Raw genomic sequence first — 21,279 nt, 5'->3', positions numbered from 1 at the left:
GATTAGCCTTCTCCATGGTAAGACTGCAGCCGACGTATACTGCGAATAGTCTGCTGTCAACATATTGATCGTAGTGAGGGTTTATATACTCGCACACTGCCGAGCATCATCTCAATATGTTCGGCAAGGCCCAATTCGGCCTTTTACGGCCATGTAAGTACCTTCTCAGAGTTATCTTGACAGCCATAGCGGGTTTTTCGCAACTCCAATTTTTGACACTGACCACTGACTGACTCTTGAATCTCAGACACAACCCCCAATTCCACACCCTTCCACCTCTCACGATGCTTCTCCACCACTTCACCCGCCATGGACTGGCTAACCCCTAAATTCGCTGAAAAATCCAAGTCGCCCAAGGGCCGACCGAAGATGCGCACAGGCGGGTCGACTCGGGGGACAACAGTTGAGCATGGAGACTACGGACTGCGCATGAAAGACCACGATCGTCGGCTATCGGCGGCTTCACTGAAGCTCGGCGAAGAGACGATTCGGCGACGGTTACGAGGAATGAATTATACATTATACAAACGAGTCAGTGCGAATATCGGTGTGTATACGTCTGGAAACGAAATGCGGATGGGTAAGGGTAAAGGTAAATTCGACTATTGGGCGGCCAGAGTGCCGGTTAGTAGGATCGTGTTTGAAGTCAAGGGGAATTTGCATGAGAAGATTGCGAGAGAGGCATTTAGGTTGGCGGCTCATAAGTTACCGGGTATGTTACTGCCACGAAACTAGGTATTTGGCTAGGATGGCAACGCTAATGCTAGTTATTCTAGGACAATGGGAATTCGTCAAGAAAGGTGATCCCCCGATTGTAGGAATCACTAAACTCGGCAATGGTGTCACATTGGAAAGCCTGAAGCGACCGCGAAGAGCGATTCCATTGGGAATGGAGAAAGAGGCCAATCCACCAAAGACCACATCATCCAGCACTTCTCCAACGCAATAAACCATCCATCATCAATATTCCCGCAACTTCTCCAAAATTCTCCCAATAAGTCAACATCTAAGCTCCAATCCCAGACTCAGGCCCCAACTTCTGCACCGTTCTCGATCGGCGCGTTTCCTCCTCACCACCATTTGCATCAGGTTTCAAGTCTAATCGTGTACAATATCAACACATCAGCTTCAGTTCTTTCTCTTCATCGCCGATAGGGCAGTAGAATAACCAACATTCCCTTTCTCATCAACATAACCTATCCACCTGGGAATGAAACAGTCTAGAACATAAAAACCAATCATACCTTTATCAACCTCTCCAGAAACACTAGTCGTAGTTCCCAGAAACTGCGGGTCATTCAGATTTGAATCCCTCTGGATATCGTCTTCATTATCCTTATCACCACCAGATAGAATTCTGAGTTCGCTGACGGTGTTTTTCTGATATTCTTGTTTACACCTTTAACACTCTGAATCTTTAGTAGTATGTTGGTATGCACGTACCCCCAAGCTGTCCCTTTTGCTTCGGTGGTGTTTGGGTCACGGTGCGAATGGATTCGTATCTAGGTAAAGTCAATATATTCGCAATCAACAGTGGAAAAGCGCTGGGAGATGTACTGTGTGCTTTCGCCGCCTGGTTCCATGTTTTTATTAATTAATATGAATTGATATATATCCTATATATTCTTGGATTACGACAAGCATTGATGTTGCTGAACGAATGTAGCTTATATTGGCGGTGGTATTTGCGAGTTATGACGTAACCTATACCATGACCAGGCAGCACCACATTGAGATAGTCAGAGAATTTTATTACTGCGTAATGAATTGGTATTACATGAACTACAAGCTAAAAAGACTGCTTAAATATTGTCATTTCTCAGAAAATCGTCTAACGACCATGCACCCATACAAAATCCCACTCGGTTTCCACATATGCGCCGTGCAAACATCCCAAACATTCAACTCAAAAGTCCATGTTCATTAGGTATCTATATATATCCATGTTAAAAATGAATACAAACCGCAGGAAACAGTAACTCACCCTTCATAGATACGCATAAACTTTGCCACAAAGGCTTCTAGATGGAATATGACTTTCTATAGAACATTAGAAGCGATCGTTTAGCTGATAATAGCCTGACTTACGCTGCCGAGTTTAATGCGGTGCTCGTAAAAGGCGGACCACTTGATGACCTCTGGCTTTAGGGCATCGTCTACTTTTGTGATTAGTTTGAAGGTGAGGGTCTGATCGTCAGCATATACAACAATACGTAGTAATGGTAGAAGAAGTACCTTGAGAATCGTCGTGGGCGGGATACAATGCGTCAGCAAATCATAAAGCCTTTCTCGAACCTGCAGTATTCGTGCCGGCGAGCGCTCTGCCAGAATATCATCGGCGATGACAGAGATCAGAGCCTCCCAGTCTGGCGGTGGGATGGGGGTTTTATCAGACACTTTCTCACTACACACACTATCAGCATCACCTGCAACCCCAGTATTCCGGTGGACAACAAACTTCTGTGCATAAATAGCCTCAAACATCAACAACGCCCTGCGCAGATTCCGCCCACTCTCGCTAGCAATCCTCCTATTCAACGACTCCTCAACCACCCAATTCTCCCTCTCCGCCGCACCGCGCAGAACAGCCGTGATATCCGCCTCCGACGGCGCGGCGACTCTAACCAGCAGCGTTCTCGACCTAATCGGCGCGATGATATTCGACGTGCTATTCGCGAGTAAAATCAGGCGCAAATTAGGACTGTATTTCTCCATTGTGCGTCGAAGCGCCGCCTGGGCATCGCGGGTGAGATGGTCTGCTTCATTGATGACGACGACTTTGAAGCGCTGCTTGGCGGATTGATCGACCTGCTGTGTTTGCGCGACCTCTTTGAGGAGTTCTTGCACAACCACGCGGTCGTAGTTCCCAACATCCGAGGGTGTGATTTCAAGATGGTAGACAGAAGACACAATGTTGAATTCGAGTTTGCGGTTGCTCGTTGTTTGGAAGACGCGCGCGTCGACTTTGATTTTCTCGACGCCGGGGCCGTATAGTTCTTTTAGTGTGGCGATGATGCGGGTTTTTTTGCCAGCGCCCGATGGGCCGTAGACGAGGAGATGGGGAAAATCGCCGCTTTGAGCCTATATTCATGTGTTAGACGGGGGAGAGGGAAGTGGGATGGATGTGAGTGTACCAAGGATCTCAATCGTGCTGATAGCTCTGGATGATAAGTGAGCGTATCGAGTGTGCGTGGACGCAGTTTGTCAACGAGAAGAGCCATCGTGGAGATTATATCAAATGGCCTTCGGAAGAAAATGATGTACATGTAGTCGACGGTGTCTTTTGAGCTTCTCGGGAACGCGTCGACGCGCCAGCACTTAATACTTGGTCCGTGCACAGAGCTGCCGGATCAGCGCCATACTTTTGAGGCTCCAAAATACAGCCTACGTTTTTAAGTGTCAATTGTAGTGATGATTTGGTTTTAATGTACATATCTATACTATGCTAAGTTTCTCTTTATAATCCTACATCCATGTAACACACATAGAACGCCGGCCATGAGTTGAGCAATATACAAATGGATTCTGTCCCATAATCATCCAATATCAAGACATTATGCAGAAATCTTTCAAGGAGTAGGTCGTAAAACACCGTTGTCGTCATATCTCGCTTCTATATAATCATCAGCATTCCCCAACCAACACAACCGATTTAATAGGTAGAGTGAACACTCACTAAAAAACGTATACGACAGCGTAATTGTATCAATATTCCGCATACTCGGATCCTTCGCAAAATCCGGATCAATGAAGAAGAAAACTGGCATATCGACGGACTCGCCGGCATTCAGCTTCTGTTCTTCAAAGCAGAAACACTGGATTTTGCTAAAATATGGGGCGACTTGGCCTGGCGTGACGCTGTAGGTTGCAACGCCGATGATGTCGGCAGGACCCTTGTTGGTGGCAGTATAAAAAGCGAGGGCGGTTTCACCGGGCAGAACGCGCACTTCACGCTGCTGAGGGGTGAATTTCCAGGGTAGGACGTCGGAGACCGAGCCGTTGAAGGTGATGCGTAAACGCCGTGAGTCGGTGACGGGTTGAAGGCGCGAGGTGGTATCGCTTGAGCCAATTGTGTGGACTTGTACTGGTTGGCCGTTCCAGCCGATTTGTTGGCAGATCTTTGATATATGTAATTAGCCGACGATTCGATGTAGAGATGGGAAAGAGAGGGGATAGCGTACCATTTTGTATAGCGGTACAGAACCATAGGCTAAAGCGAGGGTGCCCATTATGACGCTCAGGGTGTAATATCTAGTCTTATTAAATTTACGTTCTTGGATATGCCAGCCATCGTAAACTCACAATGTAGAGGTATTCTTTTTCCTCGACTCCGCATTGCTGTACGGCGACGGCTGTTGTCGGAGATTCGAGTGTTGTGAAAAGAATCGTAGGTCATTGTATGTTGATTTCGCGAGTGATTGTTGTATCCAATGCCTATGGCATGGATTTAGTCTCCGTGCATAAGGTAGCGCCATACCTTGCTGCTTTTATTTTAACATTAGAAGCAGAACAACATGTCGAAAGATTCGGCCGCGCGAAAGCTCCGCGGCGCTGCAAATCATGACATGTCACGTGATATAAGATTTTACCAGGCTTGTGTTTTCCTTCTTTTCTGGACATCATGTATGCGTTGATAGGTATTTATAGCAATATTGGGATAAAACTAATGTGGTAATTCCTGTTGTATATGTATAATCATTGAAATTGGCGTTTCTGAGAGGCAATGGCTCATGGATTTGCGGATTAGTGTCAAATTAATGTTATATATGAATCACTAGAAGTTAGTTCCTTCCACCAATCACGTAGTCAATAGAATGTTAGAATACAAGAATTGAAATGTAATATGATACTGAAGTCGCCGTCTCGCCGATATAACAGACATCCTGCACCGAGCAATGCAATCAAAAATTTAGTTCTATCTAAGATAATTTTGAGCCTGGGGATCCTTTTTCATCCAATCACTGACGATAGCACGCGTCCAAAGACGCCTCTAATCAACTCTGGTTGCTCTTGAGCGCATGTGAGGATAATAGCCGTGCTCATGGCAAAGACAATTTGTTCCCGCGCCAGATACTGTACCGAATGTTAGCAGAAGAATACAGTTCAGCTAACGCACATCAAGATGAAAAAAGCAGTGAATGCATGAAGCATTAACTACTACTGTCGTACAATGTCACATTAAGTTCCATGAGAGGACCTGCACATACCTTTTGATCATACCGTCGCGGTAGTAAGGTTGCTGCAGCTCTTGGTGCGACGAAAAACGCAACCTCTTGTCGCTTGGCTGGGTTCTCTGCTAGGATGCTCCAGCCACACATAAAGCACCCAGCGCCCACACAGAGACCAGCGTCCCACATCATGGGCGTTACTGTTTTGCGGTTGAAAATCTTGGGGCCCAGTCTCGTACGTGCGAGACAGACAGAGTAGTAGAAAAGACTTATGAAGAGGGAGAGGAAGGACGATGACCGCAAGGCATCCTTGACGGCTCGGGTGATGGTAGCCCCGGTTTGTCTGGAGCGTACCCGAAGTAGCAATTGTAATGGTAGGTAAGTCATTAGGGAGAACTTGAATGCACGGGCGAAACGAGATACAGCATGCCATTCGCAGCTTGGCCCGCACCCCATGTGCACCATTTCACAGGGTATTGGAATGGTTTTGGCCGGGTCTCCCCATTCAATTGGCCACCCGTACTCCTTACACATGGGTTCGAGCAGCGGTGCTTGACCGGTATCCTTGCCATAGACAAAGATACCCCTCCTTACCCGGCGTAACGCTTCGATTAGCCTAGTATCCACGCTTGCAGCTTGTCCAATCCATTTCGCGTACGAACGTGGCAGTCTTTCTGGGGCATAAAACCACGCCCACATTACCACAGCGGCACTTCCAGCAAATACACCAGTGTCGGCAAAATGCGCGACGAAACCTGCCATTCGAGACTGGTTACCACGGGTGTTCCGCCGACTGCTCCAGGCGTTCCAGGCTGCGTACACGACTACGCTCGCAGCCCTGGTGAAAGAAAACAAAGTAAGATCTAGAGTCTTCCCTGCAAGGTCTGCACGCTTATGCCCTAGACCAGCCGTGCCGTTCAGGTGGCCGCCATTTATGTGACGTCCGTTTGGTGGTTCAATGGGTGAGGCATCGCTATTGATAGTAGCTGGAGGACTACCATGCTTCTTGTTCATTAAATGAAACGCCACCCATGCCGAAAGGAAGGCAGACAGAAACCGCACCAGACGAGCAATCGGTTGGGAGTAACGCAGATGCTGTCCAGCAAGCCATTTGCTACACACAGAGAGAATTCGGAAGCACAGAACAGGCAGCCACGTCGCGCCACTTACGAGGACAGCGCAAGACGTGGGAAACCTGTTGAAACCCCAACCGGAGAGAAGAATGCGAAGAAGCTGTGACAGAGTTCGTATCAGAGTTGAACAGGGATATGCATCAGGGCTTATTCATACTTTTCTGAATTTCTCCCGGAATTCGATATCCTTCTTTATAAGTTCTGGGAACAAACCCAATAGTCTCGGCGTAGTCAAGGCCAGGTATCCCAGTCCGTACGCTTTAAGCACGCTGCAGCGAGATTAGTTTGAATTTGACAATGCGAATACACAATGGAAGATAATACGTACGGCTTGAGGTTCTGGCCACTGACCACCCTTCCTTCCAGGCGTGCCATGTTGGGGTTGCGATAAAGAGCGCCGCATGCTCCCTCCTACAGCAAGACCAGCAGTGGTCACTCGACAGATAGGGTCGAGTTAATCAGCGCGTCAGGATATTTAACTATGCAAAAGCAGACATGATGCGGGGGTGCAGTCAGGAGAAGCCAGAATTATTTGTTTGCGGGCAAGTTCATGTGAAAGCGCTGGCTATCAATACAGGGGCCGCTAATACTATTAGGGCTGAGGAAGGGAGCTTGCCGGTAGGGTCGTACACTGACTGCACTGGCTGGATTGGACAAAGCAGGTGAAAGTCGAAATTTGAGGCAACGTGAAGATGCGTAGAGTGCTGGGCGGACGAATAGGAAGCTGCAGGACGCAAGCAATAGCACAGGCCAGCGACGTTGCGATGCAATGTGATGCGGCGAGCTTATTTCCGCCTCACGACGTGAAGGCCCTAGTTAATGCAGCCTCGGTTCCTATCTGGACGGGTCAGGGGCAACGCGCCTCCGGTGTCGATCGCTCCTGGAGAGGAATTCCAATCAAAAGAAACGAGAAAATGCTCCGAAGTGCCTATTAAGTTTAGTAATAACAGGCCACTGTGCTCCCGGCACTGCTCGTGGCACCGGCACCGGCTGCAGTACCACAGTGCTGCCCCCGGACAGCAGGCAGCCTAGACAAGACAGCTGGAGATGAGTAGAGCAGAGAAATTATAGTAGTGATGAGAATATCCCCGAGCATTGAATGGAGTCGTAAGTAGCGGGGAGCAATTTGGAGGATAACACGACGTCACTCACGCGATGACGGCTGCCCGTGGCGCGCACGGGAGGAGAGGAAGGAGCGAAAAAATTGCATGTGATCCAGCAGAAGATGTGACTCGTGGAGTGTAGGTCCACACTCCAGCACTCCTTAGCACTATGAGTTATTGTTATTATCTCACTGCGGCTGTCTCTCGCTGTGAAAATCTAATCTAGTTTCATTCATTAGTGCTGTTTCTCATCAAACTGCCGGCTATTATCGATCGCACGACGTGCCATCTGCCCACCGCTTATCTCGCACACGCCCGCAGAATCTGTATCCGAATCTGTCTTCCCCAGATCCAGCCTCCACCCCCGCTTCCGTCACCTCGATTTGATTCCATTTCCTGCAATTTGCAAGCACGCATATACTACACTACAACTCAAGCAGTCAACAAGTAACATCTTCATTTGGCGCCGCCGCTCAATTGCTGATCCGCTACGCTCATCCGCTTAATTTTTGGTCCGTTGCGCCGCGCCCGTGGATGCCATACGGGCTGTATGACAGTATTCGTACCTCGGCACCGTGCTACCGCTTACTGCTGTAGGAAAGCGCACTGCATAGCAGTTGCGAAGAATAACTGCGAGCACATTCGACTATCAACAGGCTGAGTGGGACTTGCGCGCTCCAAGCCGCCGCCGTTATTCCCGTCATGAATGCCAGAGGATCCCAGCCGCAGACACAAGAGCGTCACTCAAGAGACTCGCCGCCGCCGGGCCCGTTTGGATGTGAGATGTGGTGTCCTGCCAATGTCTTGAGATTATGCTAATCAGTTCTGTCGTGTAGTCATCTTCGATGCCGGCCCAGCGCCGCCACCTGGCCCTTCTCTTCTCGACGACAGCGAGTCGAATATGCTGGATAACTTCTTCACCACACTGAATACAGGGCAACTCGATGTGAGGGATAATTGGTTCAATGCTGTCGCTCCGGATAAGGGAGGAAGTTCATTTGGGATGGATTGGGCAGAAGAACTGCCGCCGAATTTTGAAGGCTCTGCAACGTCTTTATCGCAAGCCCCTGCATTTTCATACAACAATGCCGCCAAGGGAACCAATAGTTTAATGGGTGGCCTGGGCCCAGACTCAGATATACTCGCTGCAGCCTCAATGCTGTATGCAAACGGAATGAGTTCAAACAGCTACCCAACACAGAATATCTCCTTTCACAATGTCCTGGCGGATCAAAATGGCTTGAAACAAGAGCAGTCACATCACCGACTAGAAGGCATTAATTCTGCTGGCTCACATCAGCCGTTGGTTCAACCGCAGCATACCTCTGTTTTTCACGTCGATCAACCAGTTCCGGTCGATCCACAAACGACAACGCATGTTCGAACGCTTCGCTGGGGTTCGGACGCCGGTTTCGTTGACCAAGGGTATCTACGGCCATCAAATGTGCCAAGCGGGGAACAACAAACTCTAGACTTGCTCGATACTGTCAATACTCTTATTCCCACTCAATCGACAAGTGCGACAAATACCAGAGCACCCAGTCCCGCGAGAACGACCGAAAACATCCGCAGCAACAGCCTAAACGAATCAAACACATCTCACTTAACCCCAGACAGTCGTGACATGGATAGCCGGGTTCCCCCGAAGAAACGATTCAAGACGAAATCTCAAATAGACGACTACTCTGATGAAACCGGCACACCACCACGAACAAAGAGGCCCAAAAGCTCATCTGGAGGCAAATTTAGAAGAGGCTCTAGTGAAGCCTCGTCCCGGAAACAAACAAACAAACCCACGCGGGAGAATCTGTCCGAGGAACAAAAACGCACAAATCATATATTATCAGAGCAAAAACGACGAAACCTCATCAAGAACGGGTTTGACGAGCTCTGTTCTCTCGTCCCTGAGCTCCGTGGCGGCGGTTTCAGCAAGAGCGCCATGTTAATCCAAGCCGCAGATTATCTCGACGAAGTTCTAGAGGGCAACGAGGTCCTCCGACAGCAACTCAACCAGCTAAGATCGCTGAACGGCTTTTTTATGCAAAGATGAACCTCTATCGATATTAATCACTGAACCCCATATACGAAAAACGGCCCGTCGGATCGCAAGCGGCTGTGCTTTGAGCTAAAATATTTCCAGGCTCTTCCATGTTCAAAATTTACGATACCCTGCACAATAGTTTTTTTTTTTTTTGGCAACCCTGAGCATTACATGTCCTTTTTTGGGAGCAAATCGGAATGGGAAAAGGACGGCTCCTTCATATGCCTGCATCAAGCGAATTCGCACAGTGAATGACACTGGGTTGGCTTTAGTGTGGAAGATGCTGTCCTTCAGCGGAAGCCATGATGAGCTGAATATATAATGAATAATCATGGTCATGTTAATACTATCATCTCATACATATGTATGTACTGTGCAGCATTTAAGTTCATGTAGATAGCTGGTGTCAAGTATGGGCGCCAAGCCATCATTTGATGTGGGGGTCGCCGTTGTTGATAGCTCCGTAGCTATTACGACTTAGGAACAATCAAACATCAACCGAACAATTACAACTCACAATACAATCAACTATCCCAATTCCTAACATTCTCGCAGCTCACAATCTATAAAGCAACCTTCCAGCCCATCGCCATTCCCTCATCCACGCAGCCTCAAACATGCCAACCAAAAAACGATCACGCGCCTCCTCCGACGACACCACAAGAAACCCCAAGCACTTCGCCATCCTCAAACCACAAGTCAAAAACATCTCCAAACGCGCCATAAAATCCAAATGGACGAATCTACCCGAATCTGCACAGGAGAAAGTACGCGATATGTTCCGAGCCGTCGAGAGACCGGTTATCATGCTGCAGCGTGATGAAAGGAAGCGCGTCGAGGCGCAGACTGCGCTCGGCGCGGTGGTGAGAACGTATGTTTATATACATATTCACCTGTCTCGGGAGGCTTGGAGATCAGAGAAGCTGATGTGTACAGGCTTGAGCGAAGACTTCCGCGAATGCCCTTTCCGCCGCTTGCGAAGGATGCGACGTTTGATTATGAGGCAGCGCTTAATGAACATGTGAGCTGCGATTATTGCATGCAGCGGGAAGACAGTATGCTGACCAATGCAGCGCCTCTTAGACGCTCAGCTATCAACGGCGACGAACGCGATCGACGTACTAAAGATGGAGATAGAGAGAGAGGAGGCCCTCCTTACGAAAGAAACTAAATATGTTGAGGAGATGGAAAAGAACGCCAAAAAGGCCGAGGTTGAACGACGACGGCAAATGAAGAATGTATATAATATCCGCTTTCTTTTGAGAAGCGTGGTTAGGTGATTGCTGACCTGCAGCGTTAGGAACATCCCGTGCTACGCCATATTGATAATCTGTCGCAACATGCTGATAGACCTGCGGCGCCGTTTGTTGTGGATGCTTCTCGGCAGGATGACGCGACGCTTTGCGAGGTATTCCCTTTTTCTTTCTCCCTTTATTTGTTTGCATCGGTGGCCTGACTAGGACAGATTGACCCGGATCCGGAGCTGCAGTCACTGATCACGCAGTTGAATGGGCATCTCAGTTCAATGAGTAATAATTTTGGGCCATTTGCGGACTTAAGGGAGAATATTGCGCGGGCGCAGGCGTCGTTGGATTTACTCTTCATCCCGGCGGATTGAGTGCCTACATCGCCAAATATTCTAAGTTGAAACAGAGCAGAATGTGCTATATAGTACTTCCGAAAATTGGTGACACCACATACACTTGTTGATTATTTCTCGAAACCTAATTACTAATATCCACTAGTACATATTTGGAGTTTATCCGAAAATCCCCGTCAATGGGGTATTATGTTTACAAGAGTAGCCGGGACTGTGGCGGGTGCATTCACTCGTATCGTTAATACACACCACCACCTCAACTTCTCCCAGGTCTATAGTCCTCATATCATCCCTCGCAACCGCTGAAAGAGTGCAGCCTTGAGACATGGCGACTTTACCGGTGACGATCCCGGTCAACCGTGAGTTCAGCTTAAGAGAGCGAATTGCGGTGCGTCGTCGTTCTTTTTTTGCCTGACCGATGCTCAGGCGATGCTAACCCCGCCCCACCTCATCCAGGACCATCTCGCGCTCATGCGAAAGTTCAAACGCATTTTAGAGGATGTGGAACGCCCCGGTAGGCACGCGCATAAATTCCCGCGCCCTCCACCTGGCGTTTCAGGTCAGGAAAACGAGGGTAAATGGAGAGTGCAATGCCTCCTTATGAGCGCTGAGGTCCGGTACTCGTTGTACCTTCAAACTTTAGAAAGGTGGATTGCGTCTTATGGTCTCAAATCACCTAAGGATAAGTGGCCACTCCCACCATGGTGTGACAATCCAAATTTTGTTTTGCCTCCTCTTCTGGGGCATGGGGAGCATGTGCTAACATACTTTGGCAGGGATGTGGCCATCATATTCTACGCCCATCTCCTCTCACCATTCAATTTCCAGAGCGACATCGAATCAAATTTCCAAAATCTTTGGAAAGCAGAGATCGAATTTCCTCTTGCAAGGATGCGCTCAATCAATTCAGATAAAGGTAGTGAACGTGCATGGATGAAGGAATATCCTAATATCGCTTATCAGGCAGTGGAGTTTACTCTTGCTGGTGATCACGCATACATCACTACTGAGAATGTTATGGACATACACGGCTATAAGTGCGGCTCGAAGCATTGCCTGAAGAAGGGAGCGTATGTCATCCAAATGACTGAATGGTCCAAATACCGGGTTGGCCGAGCCAAGCTCACCTGTCCTGGTTGTAAGACGACGTTCACTAACAGAGCGTTCGAGCCTCAGACACTGCTTGAATTCTCCCGTGCTGCGTTCGGGTTCCCCATCTTCAACCTATGGGATAGCCCTCAACGACAGTTTGGTAAACAAGGTTTTGTGGACCGGATTCTGGCCTTGACCCAGGCTCAAGGCCAGATGCCAGACCATGTCTTCCGCTATCTTAAGTTCCTGCAGCTCATGAAAGAGAGTAAATCCATCCTTGTCCCGACGCTCGACATCGATCTCCTCTGGCACACCCACCAGCTCTCCCCAGTCGCCTACGACAAGTACTGCAAGACGCACGTTGGGCGACGGATCAACCACGTAGATACCATCCGCACGACGAAGCGCTCCACAGGCCTGGACGACACGGCGCGCCTCTGGGCAACGTGGTACGGCGAGTCCTACTTCGACCCGGAAAATACGGCCAAGGCTACGGAGATCGAACGACGCAAAGCCACGTGCAAGCAGAAGCGGGAGGACATGGAAGCCAAGCTGGCCGCGTACGACTACAATCACCAATATCTAAAGAAAGAGCTCGACGAGGTAAGCGACCGTATCGCAACCAAGCGTGCCAGCATACGCGACGCACATGTGGCGGCGAGCGCGCTCGGCGCGACGGTGGCGCGTGTGGAAGCGGCTAAAAAGTCCGTCAAGCCGTCACTGCGGCTGTTCGAACTGCGTTACTACAGCCAGACGCAAAAGCAGCAGCTGCGGAAGCTAGAAGATAAACGCCGACCGCTGGTGGAGGATTATATACACAAGCGGCGCGAGGCGGAGACTCTGGAAGATGAGGGCCGGGATTTGTGGCGGGAGCTGGAGCGTCACAACAGGAAATGGAAGGAGGCACAGAAGGAGAGGCGGCTCCTGGAGCAGCGGCTCGCGGCCGAGGTGGCCTTGGCGACAGAGGCGATCGGGCAGTTTAATGTCGACGGATTGGATAGGCGTGATGATCAACACCAGCAGCAGTACCAGGAGGACCGGTATGACGGGTCGTGGTACTCGGTCGTGCCGTCAGAGGTGCAGCCCTGTATGTATCCCATTATCGATACAGCGAACGATGGGAGGGCGAAGGTGCGAACGTGGGCAGACACATACAACCCAACGCGTAGCTATGCAGGGTATTCTGGGGGAGGCGGCGGCGGAGGATGTGGCGGCGGAGGAGGAGGTTGCGGCGGAGGAGGATGCGGCGGAGGAGGATGCGGTGGCAGTTAACCCATGGAATAATAACGCAGTGCCGTGACAATCCACCTCGGTGAAATAATTCGACATCAGCAACTCATATCTTGAAACTTTATATAGGGACCACGATTCAAAAGGGTGAATGCGATGAGGGCCCTCGAAGCGGTGTGTACAGCATAAGTTCAGATGGTACATGCAACACTTGGAGTTTGGAGAATCTACCACCGGAGTACCACCCAAGTACTTCTGCCGTGTCACTATCGACAATATATCTTGGTTGTCCTTCGGGGCGAATGCAATTAGTCACCTTGGAGTCCCTGAGATTATTTATATGTCCTTGCTGGACACTGAATCTAGCTAAGCGGTATCCTACAGAAGATCATCTTTTACACTCTTATATGCTAGATCGATTCGTAAAAGGTGGGCCTGGAAGCATTGATGAATTCATAGGACAATGCATTGCCACTCTCAAGCTATATTCCACCAGTAGGCTAGGAATTCTATTTATGCCACAGGACTTCAGCATATTATCTAAAATAAAAGTGGTTGTTGAGATATGAAGTTGTAATTTATCGCTTTTAATATGGTGTTTTGGGGTCCGCTCGCTTTGGAATCACAGTAGTGTTACGGCGTTGGGCACAAAATGTATTGTAACTAAAACTATTTTAATCTAGTTTTATTAATAGTAAATTATATAATTAGATTTTTAAGCCAAAATAGTACATTTGAATACGAGATCAAACGCCATAGTGTAGGCGCTAGTATTGGTACATTTAGTGCCAGACAAGACTTTGTGCCCACCTCTGTATGTCTCCAGAGGTACCTACCTTAGTCATGTAATAATTACGTAATATTGTTTATTCCGGCCCCATTCGTAATAAAGTATATAATATCTTGGCATTCCCGTTTGAGAAACAATCGAAGAGGGTAAGTGGTGACACCGATTTCCGGAAGTACTGTAGCTCTAGTCTGCTGTCAAAGGTGCCGCGTCGCTCGATGTCCCAGTGAGGCACCCGAATACGTGGATACCTCGACGAGCTGACAGCTTGCGGCTGATACATAGCAGACTAGGCATATAGGGGCCGTATCCAGTCTGTACAGCTTTAATACGCTCTCCTCGTATTGCTAGCTAGTAACTAGAGCAGCATCCAGAACAGACAATTAACCCAGGCAATTATCCAATCTACATCCTTCACTGAATCATTAAACAATGTTTCAAGCCTGCCAAGCAACAATCCGAGAATGGGCCGTTAATTCCGAAGAATAATCGCCCATTAGTCCCATGAGGGTTCGACTAACCTTTAGTATTCTAGTTAGCGGCATGAAATTTCCGCACAGACCCACGAATTGGATGGCGTTTGAGAACGTGTGAGATGCTTATTCCAAATATACTATGACCAACCAACCAATAAAATCGAGATGCGAAGGTGGCTTGAAAATAGAATTTTTCGAATGGATTTCCCGAATAGGAATTGATGCACAGCATTTCTTCATAAGGGTGGTGGTGTCAACATTAATAATTAAATACTGCTTCGCAACCGGCATCAATTAAATATTTCATGTCCTCACATCTTCAAGCGTTGAGGTTGATAGAATAGTACTGCAAAAAACATGCCGAATACGGGTCGGCCAAGTCGCGCTTGCTACTCATGTCGACAACGCCGTATCAAAGTAACTCCAATTCCAGTCCTCTTATGATATTGAAGTTATTGACGTTGGGAACTGATCACTAATATGTGGAATGGCTAGTGTGATCTCGTGCGTCCGGCGTGCGGCCAGTGCTTAAGAAAGAGACACGCATGCCCGGGATACCGCAATGAGCTGGATGCTCGCTTTCAAGTCCAGACCATGTATTCATTCGAGGATTACATGAACAGTGATCGACGCAAGTCGTATAGACAGAGTTACCGTGTCCATGTATCTAGTAGATATGAGACTCATTTTCTCCACCGACCCACCACGCATGAACACGTACGGCTAGCATCATCAATGCCATCCACTCCGGACACATCACTTTCAGCTCGGTGGTATTCGATGACTGGGCCCAAAGACGCTGATTTCAAGATCTTACGCCCTCTAGGACGGTGGACAACCGTGATTCCAGTGCGACTTGGATGGAATGAAGCGCTTGACACCGCGGCCATCTATGCGCTAGATGCCTGTACAGCACACTTTCATCCGAGTGAAATTAATGCGCGTAAGGTGTTGGTTTCGGCGATGAAGGCTGTGCAAAGTCTTCGGCTTGCATGGCAACAAGCTACACCGACGAATCCAGGAGAATTGATTGATTTGATGCTTACTGTTCAGCTGCACTTTTCTGCAGAGGTATGGAAGAAATCCCGCAGAGTTGTAATGGCTGGTTGACCTAATTACTTGGACTCTATCAGGTCTTCAGGCGTCTCCAATCTAGGGTGTACCTTCTCCATATGACGGCTCTATCGACGCTGCTCAAGTCCTGCGACCAATCAGTTCTGAACACAGATATAGCTCAAAGTATCTTTAGCTCTATCATCTACGAAGAGGTCAGAGGATTGATCAACCCTACATGTATACATATATGTAAACATCTGCTCATAATGGCGTTGATTTAGGTCGTATACTCCTACTTCTCCGGAACTGATTCTACATTTGACAATCCATCCTTCCTCCAAGGACTGAAATCAGGCATCCTATTATGGAAAAGCCCATTAGCCACCGTGACAGCGTGGATATATGAACATCTCATTCAGCTTCCGCGTGCGCTTCGACTCGTGCGCTCGTTATACGGATCTCAGGATCCCAATATCTTCGCCGAAACAGTCCAACTCATCAAAAAGCTATATAACGATGACTGCGACCCGCTCATACCTCAAATAATTGAAAATCTAGCCACCACCATTCCAACACGCTCACCCGAGAACGCAGGACTAGTCCCGCTGTCCTATCAGTTTGAGTCGACATATATTTTCAAAATATTTACCCGGTATTTTACATTCAGGATCTTGCTATATGGCCTCTTGCAGGGATTGCATCAGGTTTATGCACTTGATATTGATATGGCTGTCGTCCAGGCAAACGACGTGCATACAGCATACTCAATGGCAATGTGTGTAGACCACGCGTTGCATACGTACCCGGCAGATGGTCTTCTGTGCGTACGACTCATCCTCCCCCTGCAGTTTTCCTTCATGTCGTGGCATCAGCTAGAAATGAGATCGGAGGCGATGGAATCTGAATCTGCTGCGGCGGACTATCAGCGTGCCACGGATATGAAGTTGTTGGTTGTGAGGATAGTGATGGAGATAGATGCCGCGTGGGAAAGAGGCCAAACATCGTTATCTAAACGATATGAAGTTTGTGAAAGGCTCGCTCAGGCTTTGGGTGGTGGGCCGCAGAACCAGCGTTTGCAAGACTACACGGATACGAAGCAGATCATCGCGTTGGCGGGGGATCCGGTTGTTGATGAGCGTTCATCCACACAGAAGACTTTTGGGGTAGTAGAACAGTGAAAAATAAGACTGTTAGAAAATATTTTTGGGTTATATAGCTAGGGACAATGTTCATAGAAATCCTCTCGCCTTTACAGTTTATATATATGAAAGAATACTCCCCACGACTTACAAGAATTATGACGGCTGAACTCAGTTTTTGGATTAGAAATGGTCGAGAATACACCTCAATAATAGGCCAGATAACTCGTTGCGTCGCATTTTCGTCTAGGGGCAAATTCGAATAATTAACAGTCTGATTCGCTTCAACATTGAAACAAATTGTTTTAATCAACCACCCCTCTACTGTATCACCTATTTGAATGACATATTATTAGTTATTAATTAACTTACATCATCCTATACAACTTTATTAAACAGGAAAAATAGGATAGAGCCTTTAGATCTAAATGTGAGACTGTTTGGAAAGCAGGCAAAGCGTTGGAATTAGAGTCAAATCTAGGGGTAGATATATGCACAAACTGATTGCCGGTCTGTGTAATATTTCCCACAGCATTGAGGTGTGTCCTATATAGTATATACTATAGGCTTCCAGATGTTCACATATCGATGGTGTGCCGTGTTTATAATACTATGTAACACCCTAGTGACTCTCACATATGATTATCCTACTCTAAATATATTAAATTTTTATATAATTGATAAATTAAGCTAAAGGGTAATTTTTAATCTATTGATTTGTACTCGAAAAGGGCAACAATAGAGACGGTGTTTCTTTTTATTCGACTGTTCCGTCATAGATCAAATTTAATTTGAGTGGATATATTTATTTTGTTCATTTCTCAAAACTCCTTGCGCTCTAAATATAGACTGATATCTTGGGTACATCACTAAGAACTTTGAGAAGAGATCTATCTAGCTCTAATTGAGACCCATATACCCTCTATGTGCAGCTTTTATAATTGAATGAAGTCTAAATTAATACATCTACTGCTTGTTAAATTTGGGGAGAGCGATAATAGTTTCTCCGCGATATATTTAAACGAAAGCTATTATGCAAAGCTATGGCTAGAAGGCAGAATGCTCAAAGATTTTACATTGTTGACAATTACGATTGCTTATAGGCCCATCATTCTTGCTAAAGTTGAATTAAATATATTTATAATGTGGTTTTTATATAATTTAATTATCAAAACCTACTTAAAGATATTTTAAAAGACATTTATATAAAACAGATATTATAATTTTCGAATATCTTTTGATGACATCTTAATTCCACGAAGATCCGTATTGAGACAAGGTAATGTTCGTTATCGCAACAGCACCATCGTCTACTACCATCGTAATGCCGGTGGATTCAAAATATCGAGGATAAATCCTTTGAGTGATGGCTGTCCCATCTGAAGCAAATATTTCCAGGATCGTGCGATCTAGTAATATGTCCAGTCCTAAAATATTGTTACCCGGAATCGTAATAACTGCATTCACAAGTCCTCCTGGGCCATATCCTGCCTCACTGGTGTCTATCGTAAGAGTTTTGTTGGCCACAGTGTAAGTGAGAACAGTTTTTTCTGCACTAGAGGAGAGGAAATTTAGGGAAAATGACGACGCGGTTGTCGTATTGAGATTCACAGATAATTGCAACCGCCCAGTTGAACTATGTCCAATAGCGAGTGAATCTTGCACCGTCTGTGGCCCAAAGCTAACAGGGTTCCCAGTTACAAGACTGTCAATCTCCGTTATGAGCCGGCTGCCCAGGCCCCCATCGTCACGAAGGAAGAGCTCTCGAGTGGCAGTTGTGGCGCCAACGTAACCACTGTCGATTATTAGATCACTCATAGTTTCTATTCCAGCATCTGGAAGACTCACTTGACTCGGGATGGATATTTGTACGTGCCGAAATTATATATCCAAGCCATTAGTAGATTGCGACCCGACTCATCAACATACCATTGTGCGGCATATATGGAACCAATATCCAGTAAGCCGGTCGCTTCGCTAACAAAGTTCGTGCCATTGTAGCTCCCTATGTGCCACCAACCTTGACCGTTTCCTCCGTAAAAGAGCGCCCACTTGTCACCTATGGGAAAGAAATTAGGACATTCCCACATGGTTCCGGTGGTTCCGTCTCCTTCAATTAAAACGCCGATATAGGTCCAGGATATCATGTCGGAAGTGGAATACAAGAAAATCTTCCCACTCGTAGAATCACCGCCTCCAAGTACCATCTTCCACGTATTATCTGTTGCATCTAGAAATACTTTAGGATCACGAAAGCCGCTTGGAGAGTCTGGAGGTGGTGCGGCAACAACAGGATTCCCAGTGTACAGCTGGAAAGTAATGCCATCAGAGCTATCTGCTGTTGAGACAACTTCACTCTCGGCACCAGGATGGAAATTAGTATCCGTAAAGTCTGTAAAGAGAAGGCGCAAGGTTCCATTGTCATTCACTGCACTGCCAGTCCAGCGACCGCTATTGTCTGACGAGTTAATGTCGATATAAGGGGGAGTGAGAGCAACTGGCTGCCTCCTCCAGTGTACAGCATCGGAGCTGATGGCATGCGACCAAGAGATATGTGCGCCAAATGGTGAATCCGGATTGAACTGATTGAAGAGATGATGAGTCCCATTCAGCTGAGAGAGACCACACGGGTCATTGGTCCATCCTTGGTATGGTGTATAGTGATATTGTGGTCGGAACGGGTCGACACTGTATAGTTGCGCATCGGGCAAGCTCCCGTCGGCTGGCTGATTGGCCTGCCCGAGGATGTTGAAAGTAAGATTACCATCGCCGAGGGCAGCGCAACCCACTCGGATATCGTCAATATTAATATGACCCCACGAATTCGAAGTGCTGTTGTCATAGGCTACAATATGAACATTTTGGCCAACCCACGCACTTGTATCCCAGATAATCCGGATATAAGCTTCATCATCCATTCCAGTCTGGTTAAGAAGTAACGCATTATCGGAGTCTCTCACCAGGCCTATATAGAGATTGACTGGATCCCAACCGCCCCCCACGAGAAAACTGGTTACAGAACTGGCCTGAAAAGAAGATGACTGAAGGACCCCGATTGCTGGATCACCGTCATTCCCATAACCCCAAACAGAATAATTACCAACTTGGTTGAAATCTCCACAGCAGCTTCGAGAATCGGTTTCCCCAACGATGGAACCTTGACCGAAAGCTGTACCGCTTACAACTGTCCATCCGTCAAGAACGCCAGACTCAAAACTGGGGTTGAGCGGTCCTGGATATTGGTATTTATCGCAGTCGCTTAATGGGTACGCCTCTGCTTGTAAATAATATGACTTAAAGAAAAGAAGAACCCCGAGGGGATATTTCAATCTCCGAATCAAAGTCATCGCTGAGGTTTGTCGGTTGTTTAGGGAAGTTAGAAAGTAAATCTAACTAGTAAGGATGTGGTATGACAAGAACATCTTATCTCCTCACAGCTGTCCTGCCATTGTCGCCCCCTTTCCGGGTAGTGACTGAAAGAGTATCGTATGCTTTTTGGTGCCAATGAGAGTGGCGCAATCATTGATAATAGGTCAGCATTAATAGACACCACACCTTCGCCGCTAAGCGTAAGGAAGCTTGGTAAAACATGTATGAAATTCATTAGTCGTAGTACAACCGATTTCAGGCCCCATTCCTAGGTAGTATCAGGAATTATGCAGGGGCCATATTTTGCGTAACGGACAGAAATCGGTTCTTATTCGTATACTACGTAACTTAATTAGTAATACTCTAGATTCGTAGTCTCTAGAACCTCCCCTATGTGACGGCTCAGGTGACACGTCATCTAGAGCTTTAATGATATTTTGAGATGAATATTGGTGGTAAATCAGTTCCCTCTGCCCTTCATATGGCTAAAGACTAAATCCACCCGTAATAGCCTACATGCAATTTGATAACATGTAACAATAGTCATAAGTAAGGCTTATGATTGTAAATATTTTGTAGACCGAACCAAGTCAAATGGCCTGACTTAAAAAGAATAGACTCGAAGTATATCATAAGGAAAGAACTGGCTAACTATAGGAGTAAATTTGCTCAACCTCCGGCCCTAGACAAAGGCTCATGCGATCTTAAAACTCGATAATAATGGTCTAAGAAGGGGTTTTAATGCAATAGTTGTTGTTTACAGATTGAGTTATTGTACCCTACACCACAAGATCCATACCTGTCAAGATAGCAAACCCGTTCCCGGCTACGGTCTTGTTCGACCCATGGAGAGTAGATGTGCGCACTTCCCCGTACAGGGTGTCAAAGAATAGAGTTCCACTTATAGTTTAAGCAAATTCCAACTGCTAATCTGACATCTTTGACAACATACTGTAGCTCGGACGTAATGTTGGGGTAATGTTGGGGCTAGTACCCACAAAGATAATTGACAGTGGCAGATCCTTCGAAGGTTTGCCTTTGGTGAAAGATTCATGCCTGCCGTTTGCTTATTCCCGAGGTCGAGA

At 47.1% G+C, this 21,279-nt stretch overlaps 9 protein-coding genes across 9 annotated transcripts; 5 read left to right on the top strand and 4 right to left on the bottom strand.

The window, feature by feature from the left end:
* The first annotated feature begins 33 nt into the window (after nt 1–33).
* On the top strand, nt 34–1,257 carry BGW36DRAFT_368060 (putative mitochondrial large ribosomal subunit protein L16). The gene is made up of 3 exons (XM_046214945.1): nt 34–153; nt 248–712; nt 777–1,257. Exons 1-3 carry the CDS (start codon nt 117–119, stop codon nt 947–949), a joined length of 675 nt encoding a protein of 224 aa, XP_046078336.1. The 5' UTR covers nt 34–116; the 3' UTR covers nt 950–1,257.
* Nucleotides 871–1,636, bottom strand: BGW36DRAFT_17333 (uncharacterized protein). Its single transcript, XM_046209666.1, has 4 exons — nt 1,558–1,636; nt 1,444–1,502; nt 1,245–1,388; nt 871–1,098 (listed from the first exon to the last, which is right to left on the bottom strand). The coding sequence occupies exons 1-4, from the start codon at nt 1,581–1,583 to the stop codon at nt 1,007–1,009; spliced, it is 321 nt and encodes a 106-aa protein (XP_046078335.1). The 5' UTR covers nt 1,584–1,636; the 3' UTR covers nt 871–1,006.
* A 119-nt stretch (nt 1,637–1,755) lies between these two features.
* On the bottom strand, nt 1,756–4,508 carry BGW36DRAFT_413552 (cytochrome c oxidase assembly protein CtaG/Cox11-domain-containing protein). Its single transcript, XM_046219256.1, has 11 exons — nt 4,303–4,508; nt 4,182–4,251; nt 3,677–4,118; nt 3,593–3,613; nt 3,432–3,435; nt 3,135–3,243; nt 2,459–3,081; nt 2,236–2,404; nt 2,089–2,187; nt 1,985–2,040; nt 1,756–1,931 (listed from the first exon to the last, which is right to left on the bottom strand). The coding sequence occupies exons 1-11, from the start codon at nt 4,473–4,475 to the stop codon at nt 1,907–1,909; spliced, it is 1,791 nt and encodes a 596-aa protein (XP_046078334.1). The 5' UTR covers nt 4,476–4,508; the 3' UTR covers nt 1,756–1,906.
* A 211-nt stretch (nt 4,509–4,719) lies between these two features.
* On the bottom strand, nt 4,720–6,834 carry BGW36DRAFT_17287 (uncharacterized protein). The gene is made up of 3 exons (XM_046209665.1): nt 6,630–6,834; nt 6,459–6,570; nt 4,720–6,401 (listed from the first exon to the last, which is right to left on the bottom strand). Exons 1-3 carry the CDS (start codon nt 6,674–6,676, stop codon nt 5,151–5,153), a joined length of 1,410 nt encoding a protein of 469 aa, XP_046078333.1. The 5' UTR covers nt 6,677–6,834; the 3' UTR covers nt 4,720–5,150.
* A 1,272-nt stretch (nt 6,835–8,106) lies between these two features.
* Nucleotides 8,107–9,454, top strand: BGW36DRAFT_422253 (uncharacterized protein; the record flags this gene model as incomplete). Its single annotated transcript, XM_046219674.1, has 2 exons — nt 8,107–8,182; nt 8,241–9,454. The coding sequence occupies 2 exons, from the start codon at nt 8,107–8,109 to the stop codon at nt 9,452–9,454; spliced, it is 1,290 nt and encodes a 429-aa protein (XP_046078332.1).
* Nucleotides 9,455–9,930: 476 nt separating this feature from the next.
* Nucleotides 9,931–11,434, top strand: BGW36DRAFT_368048 (CENP-Q, a CENPA-CAD centromere complex subunit-domain-containing protein). The gene is made up of 5 exons (XM_046214944.1): nt 9,931–10,316; nt 10,382–10,466; nt 10,519–10,683; nt 10,746–10,853; nt 10,911–11,434. The coding sequence occupies exons 1-5, from the start codon at nt 10,063–10,065 to the stop codon at nt 11,061–11,063; spliced, it is 765 nt and encodes a 254-aa protein (XP_046078331.1). The 5' UTR covers nt 9,931–10,062; the 3' UTR covers nt 11,064–11,434.
* On the top strand, nt 11,371–13,409 carry BGW36DRAFT_422251 (uncharacterized protein; the record flags this gene model as incomplete). Its single annotated transcript, XM_046219673.1, has 3 exons — nt 11,371–11,433; nt 11,502–11,749; nt 11,822–13,409. The coding sequence occupies 3 exons, from the start codon at nt 11,371–11,373 to the stop codon at nt 13,407–13,409; spliced, it is 1,899 nt and encodes a 632-aa protein (XP_046078330.1).
* A 1,473-nt stretch (nt 13,410–14,882) lies between these two features.
* BGW36DRAFT_403233 (uncharacterized protein) lies at nt 14,883–17,018 on the top strand. Its single transcript, XM_046218890.1, has 4 exons — nt 14,883–15,047; nt 15,126–15,701; nt 15,764–15,898; nt 15,968–17,018. Exons 1-4 carry the CDS (start codon nt 14,988–14,990, stop codon nt 16,862–16,864), a joined length of 1,668 nt encoding a protein of 555 aa, XP_046078329.1. The 5' UTR covers nt 14,883–14,987; the 3' UTR covers nt 16,865–17,018.
* Nucleotides 17,019–18,073: 1,055 nt separating this feature from the next.
* On the bottom strand, nt 18,074–20,373 carry BGW36DRAFT_403232 (glycosyl hydrolase; the record flags this gene model as incomplete). The annotated part of the gene is made up of 2 exons (XM_046218889.1): nt 18,674–20,373; nt 18,074–18,620 (listed from the first exon to the last, which is right to left on the bottom strand). Exons 1-2 carry the CDS (start codon nt 20,170–20,172, stop codon nt 18,074–18,076), a joined length of 2,046 nt encoding a protein of 681 aa, XP_046078328.1. The 5' UTR covers nt 20,173–20,373.
* Between the last annotated feature and the right edge of the window lie 906 nt (nt 20,374–21,279).

The sequence above is a fragment of the Talaromyces proteolyticus genome, assembly GCF_021365285.1.
Source record: "Talaromyces proteolyticus strain PMI_201 chromosome Unknown BGW36scaffold_1, whole genome shotgun sequence".
NCBI lineage: Eukaryota > Fungi > Ascomycota > Eurotiomycetes > Eurotiales > Trichocomaceae > Talaromyces > Talaromyces proteolyticus.
This window is presented reverse-complemented; position numbering and strand designations above follow the sequence as displayed.

What these genes read in the sequence shown, in the direction of transcription:
- BGW36DRAFT_368060 (XM_046214945.1), top strand. Translation starts at nt 117, where the DNA reads ATGTTCGGCAAGGCCCAATTCGGCCTTTTACGGCCAT. An exon ending in ATTCGGCCTTTTACGGCCAT is followed by an intron (nt 154 to 247) that starts GTAAGTACCTTC and finishes CTTGAATCTCAG; the next exon opens with ACACAACCCCCAATTCCACA. An exon ending in GGCGGCTCATAAGTTACCGG is followed by an intron (nt 713 to 776) that starts GTATGTTACTGC and finishes TAGTTATTCTAG; the next exon opens with GACAATGGGAATTCGTCAAG.
- BGW36DRAFT_17333 (XM_046209666.1), bottom strand. Translation starts at nt 1,583, where the DNA reads ATGGAACCAGGCGGCGAAAGCACACA. An exon ending in CCAGGCGGCGAAAGCACACA is followed by an intron (nt 1,503 to 1,557) that starts GTACATCTCCCA and finishes GACTTTACCTAG; the next exon opens with ATACGAATCCATTCGCACCG. An exon ending in GCAAAAGGGACAGCTTGGGG is followed by an intron (nt 1,389 to 1,443) that starts GTACGTGCATAC and finishes GGTGTAAACAAG; the next exon opens with AATATCAGAAAAACACCGTC.
- BGW36DRAFT_413552 (XM_046219256.1), bottom strand. Translation starts at nt 4,475, where the DNA reads ATGGCGCTACCTTATGCACGGAGACTAAATCCATGCCATAGGCATTGG. An exon ending in CGCCCACGACGATTCTCAAG is followed by an intron (nt 2,188 to 2,235) that starts GTACTTCTTCTA and finishes GCTGACGATCAG; the next exon opens with ACCCTCACCTTCAAACTAAT. An exon ending in TTTATGCGTATCTATGAAGG is followed by an intron (nt 1,932 to 1,984) that starts GTGAGTTACTGT and finishes GGATATATATAG; the next exon opens with ATACCTAATGAACATGGACT.
- BGW36DRAFT_17287 (XM_046209665.1), bottom strand. Translation starts at nt 6,676, where the DNA reads ATGGCACGCCTGGAAGGAAGGGTGGTCAGTGGCCAGAACCTCAAGCC. An exon ending in AGTGGCCAGAACCTCAAGCC is followed by an intron (nt 6,571 to 6,629) that starts GTACGTATTATC and finishes ATCTCGCTGCAG; the next exon opens with CGTGCTTAAAGCGTACGGAC. An exon ending in TCCGGGAGAAATTCAGAAAA is followed by an intron (nt 6,402 to 6,458) that starts GTATGAATAAGC and finishes ACTCTGTCACAG; the next exon opens with CTTCTTCGCATTCTTCTCTC.
- BGW36DRAFT_368048 (XM_046214944.1), top strand. Translation starts at nt 10,063, where the DNA reads ATGCCAACCAAAAAACGATCACGCGCCTCCTCCGACGACACCACAAGA. An exon ending in GACGACGGCAAATGAAGAAT is followed by an intron (nt 10,684 to 10,745) that starts GTATATAATATC and finishes CTGCAGCGTTAG; the next exon opens with GAACATCCCGTGCTACGCCA. An exon ending in ATGACGCGACGCTTTGCGAG is followed by an intron (nt 10,854 to 10,910) that starts GTATTCCCTTTT and finishes TGACTAGGACAG; the next exon opens with ATTGACCCGGATCCGGAGCT.
- BGW36DRAFT_403233 (XM_046218890.1), top strand. Translation starts at nt 14,988, where the DNA reads ATGCCGAATACGGGTCGGCCAAGTCGCGCTTGCTACTCATGTCGACAA. An exon ending in GTCGACAACGCCGTATCAAA is followed by an intron (nt 15,048 to 15,125) that starts GTAACTCCAATT and finishes TGGAATGGCTAG; the next exon opens with TGTGATCTCGTGCGTCCGGC. An exon ending in AGCTGCACTTTTCTGCAGAG is followed by an intron (nt 15,702 to 15,763) that starts GTATGGAAGAAA and finishes GGACTCTATCAG; the next exon opens with GTCTTCAGGCGTCTCCAATC.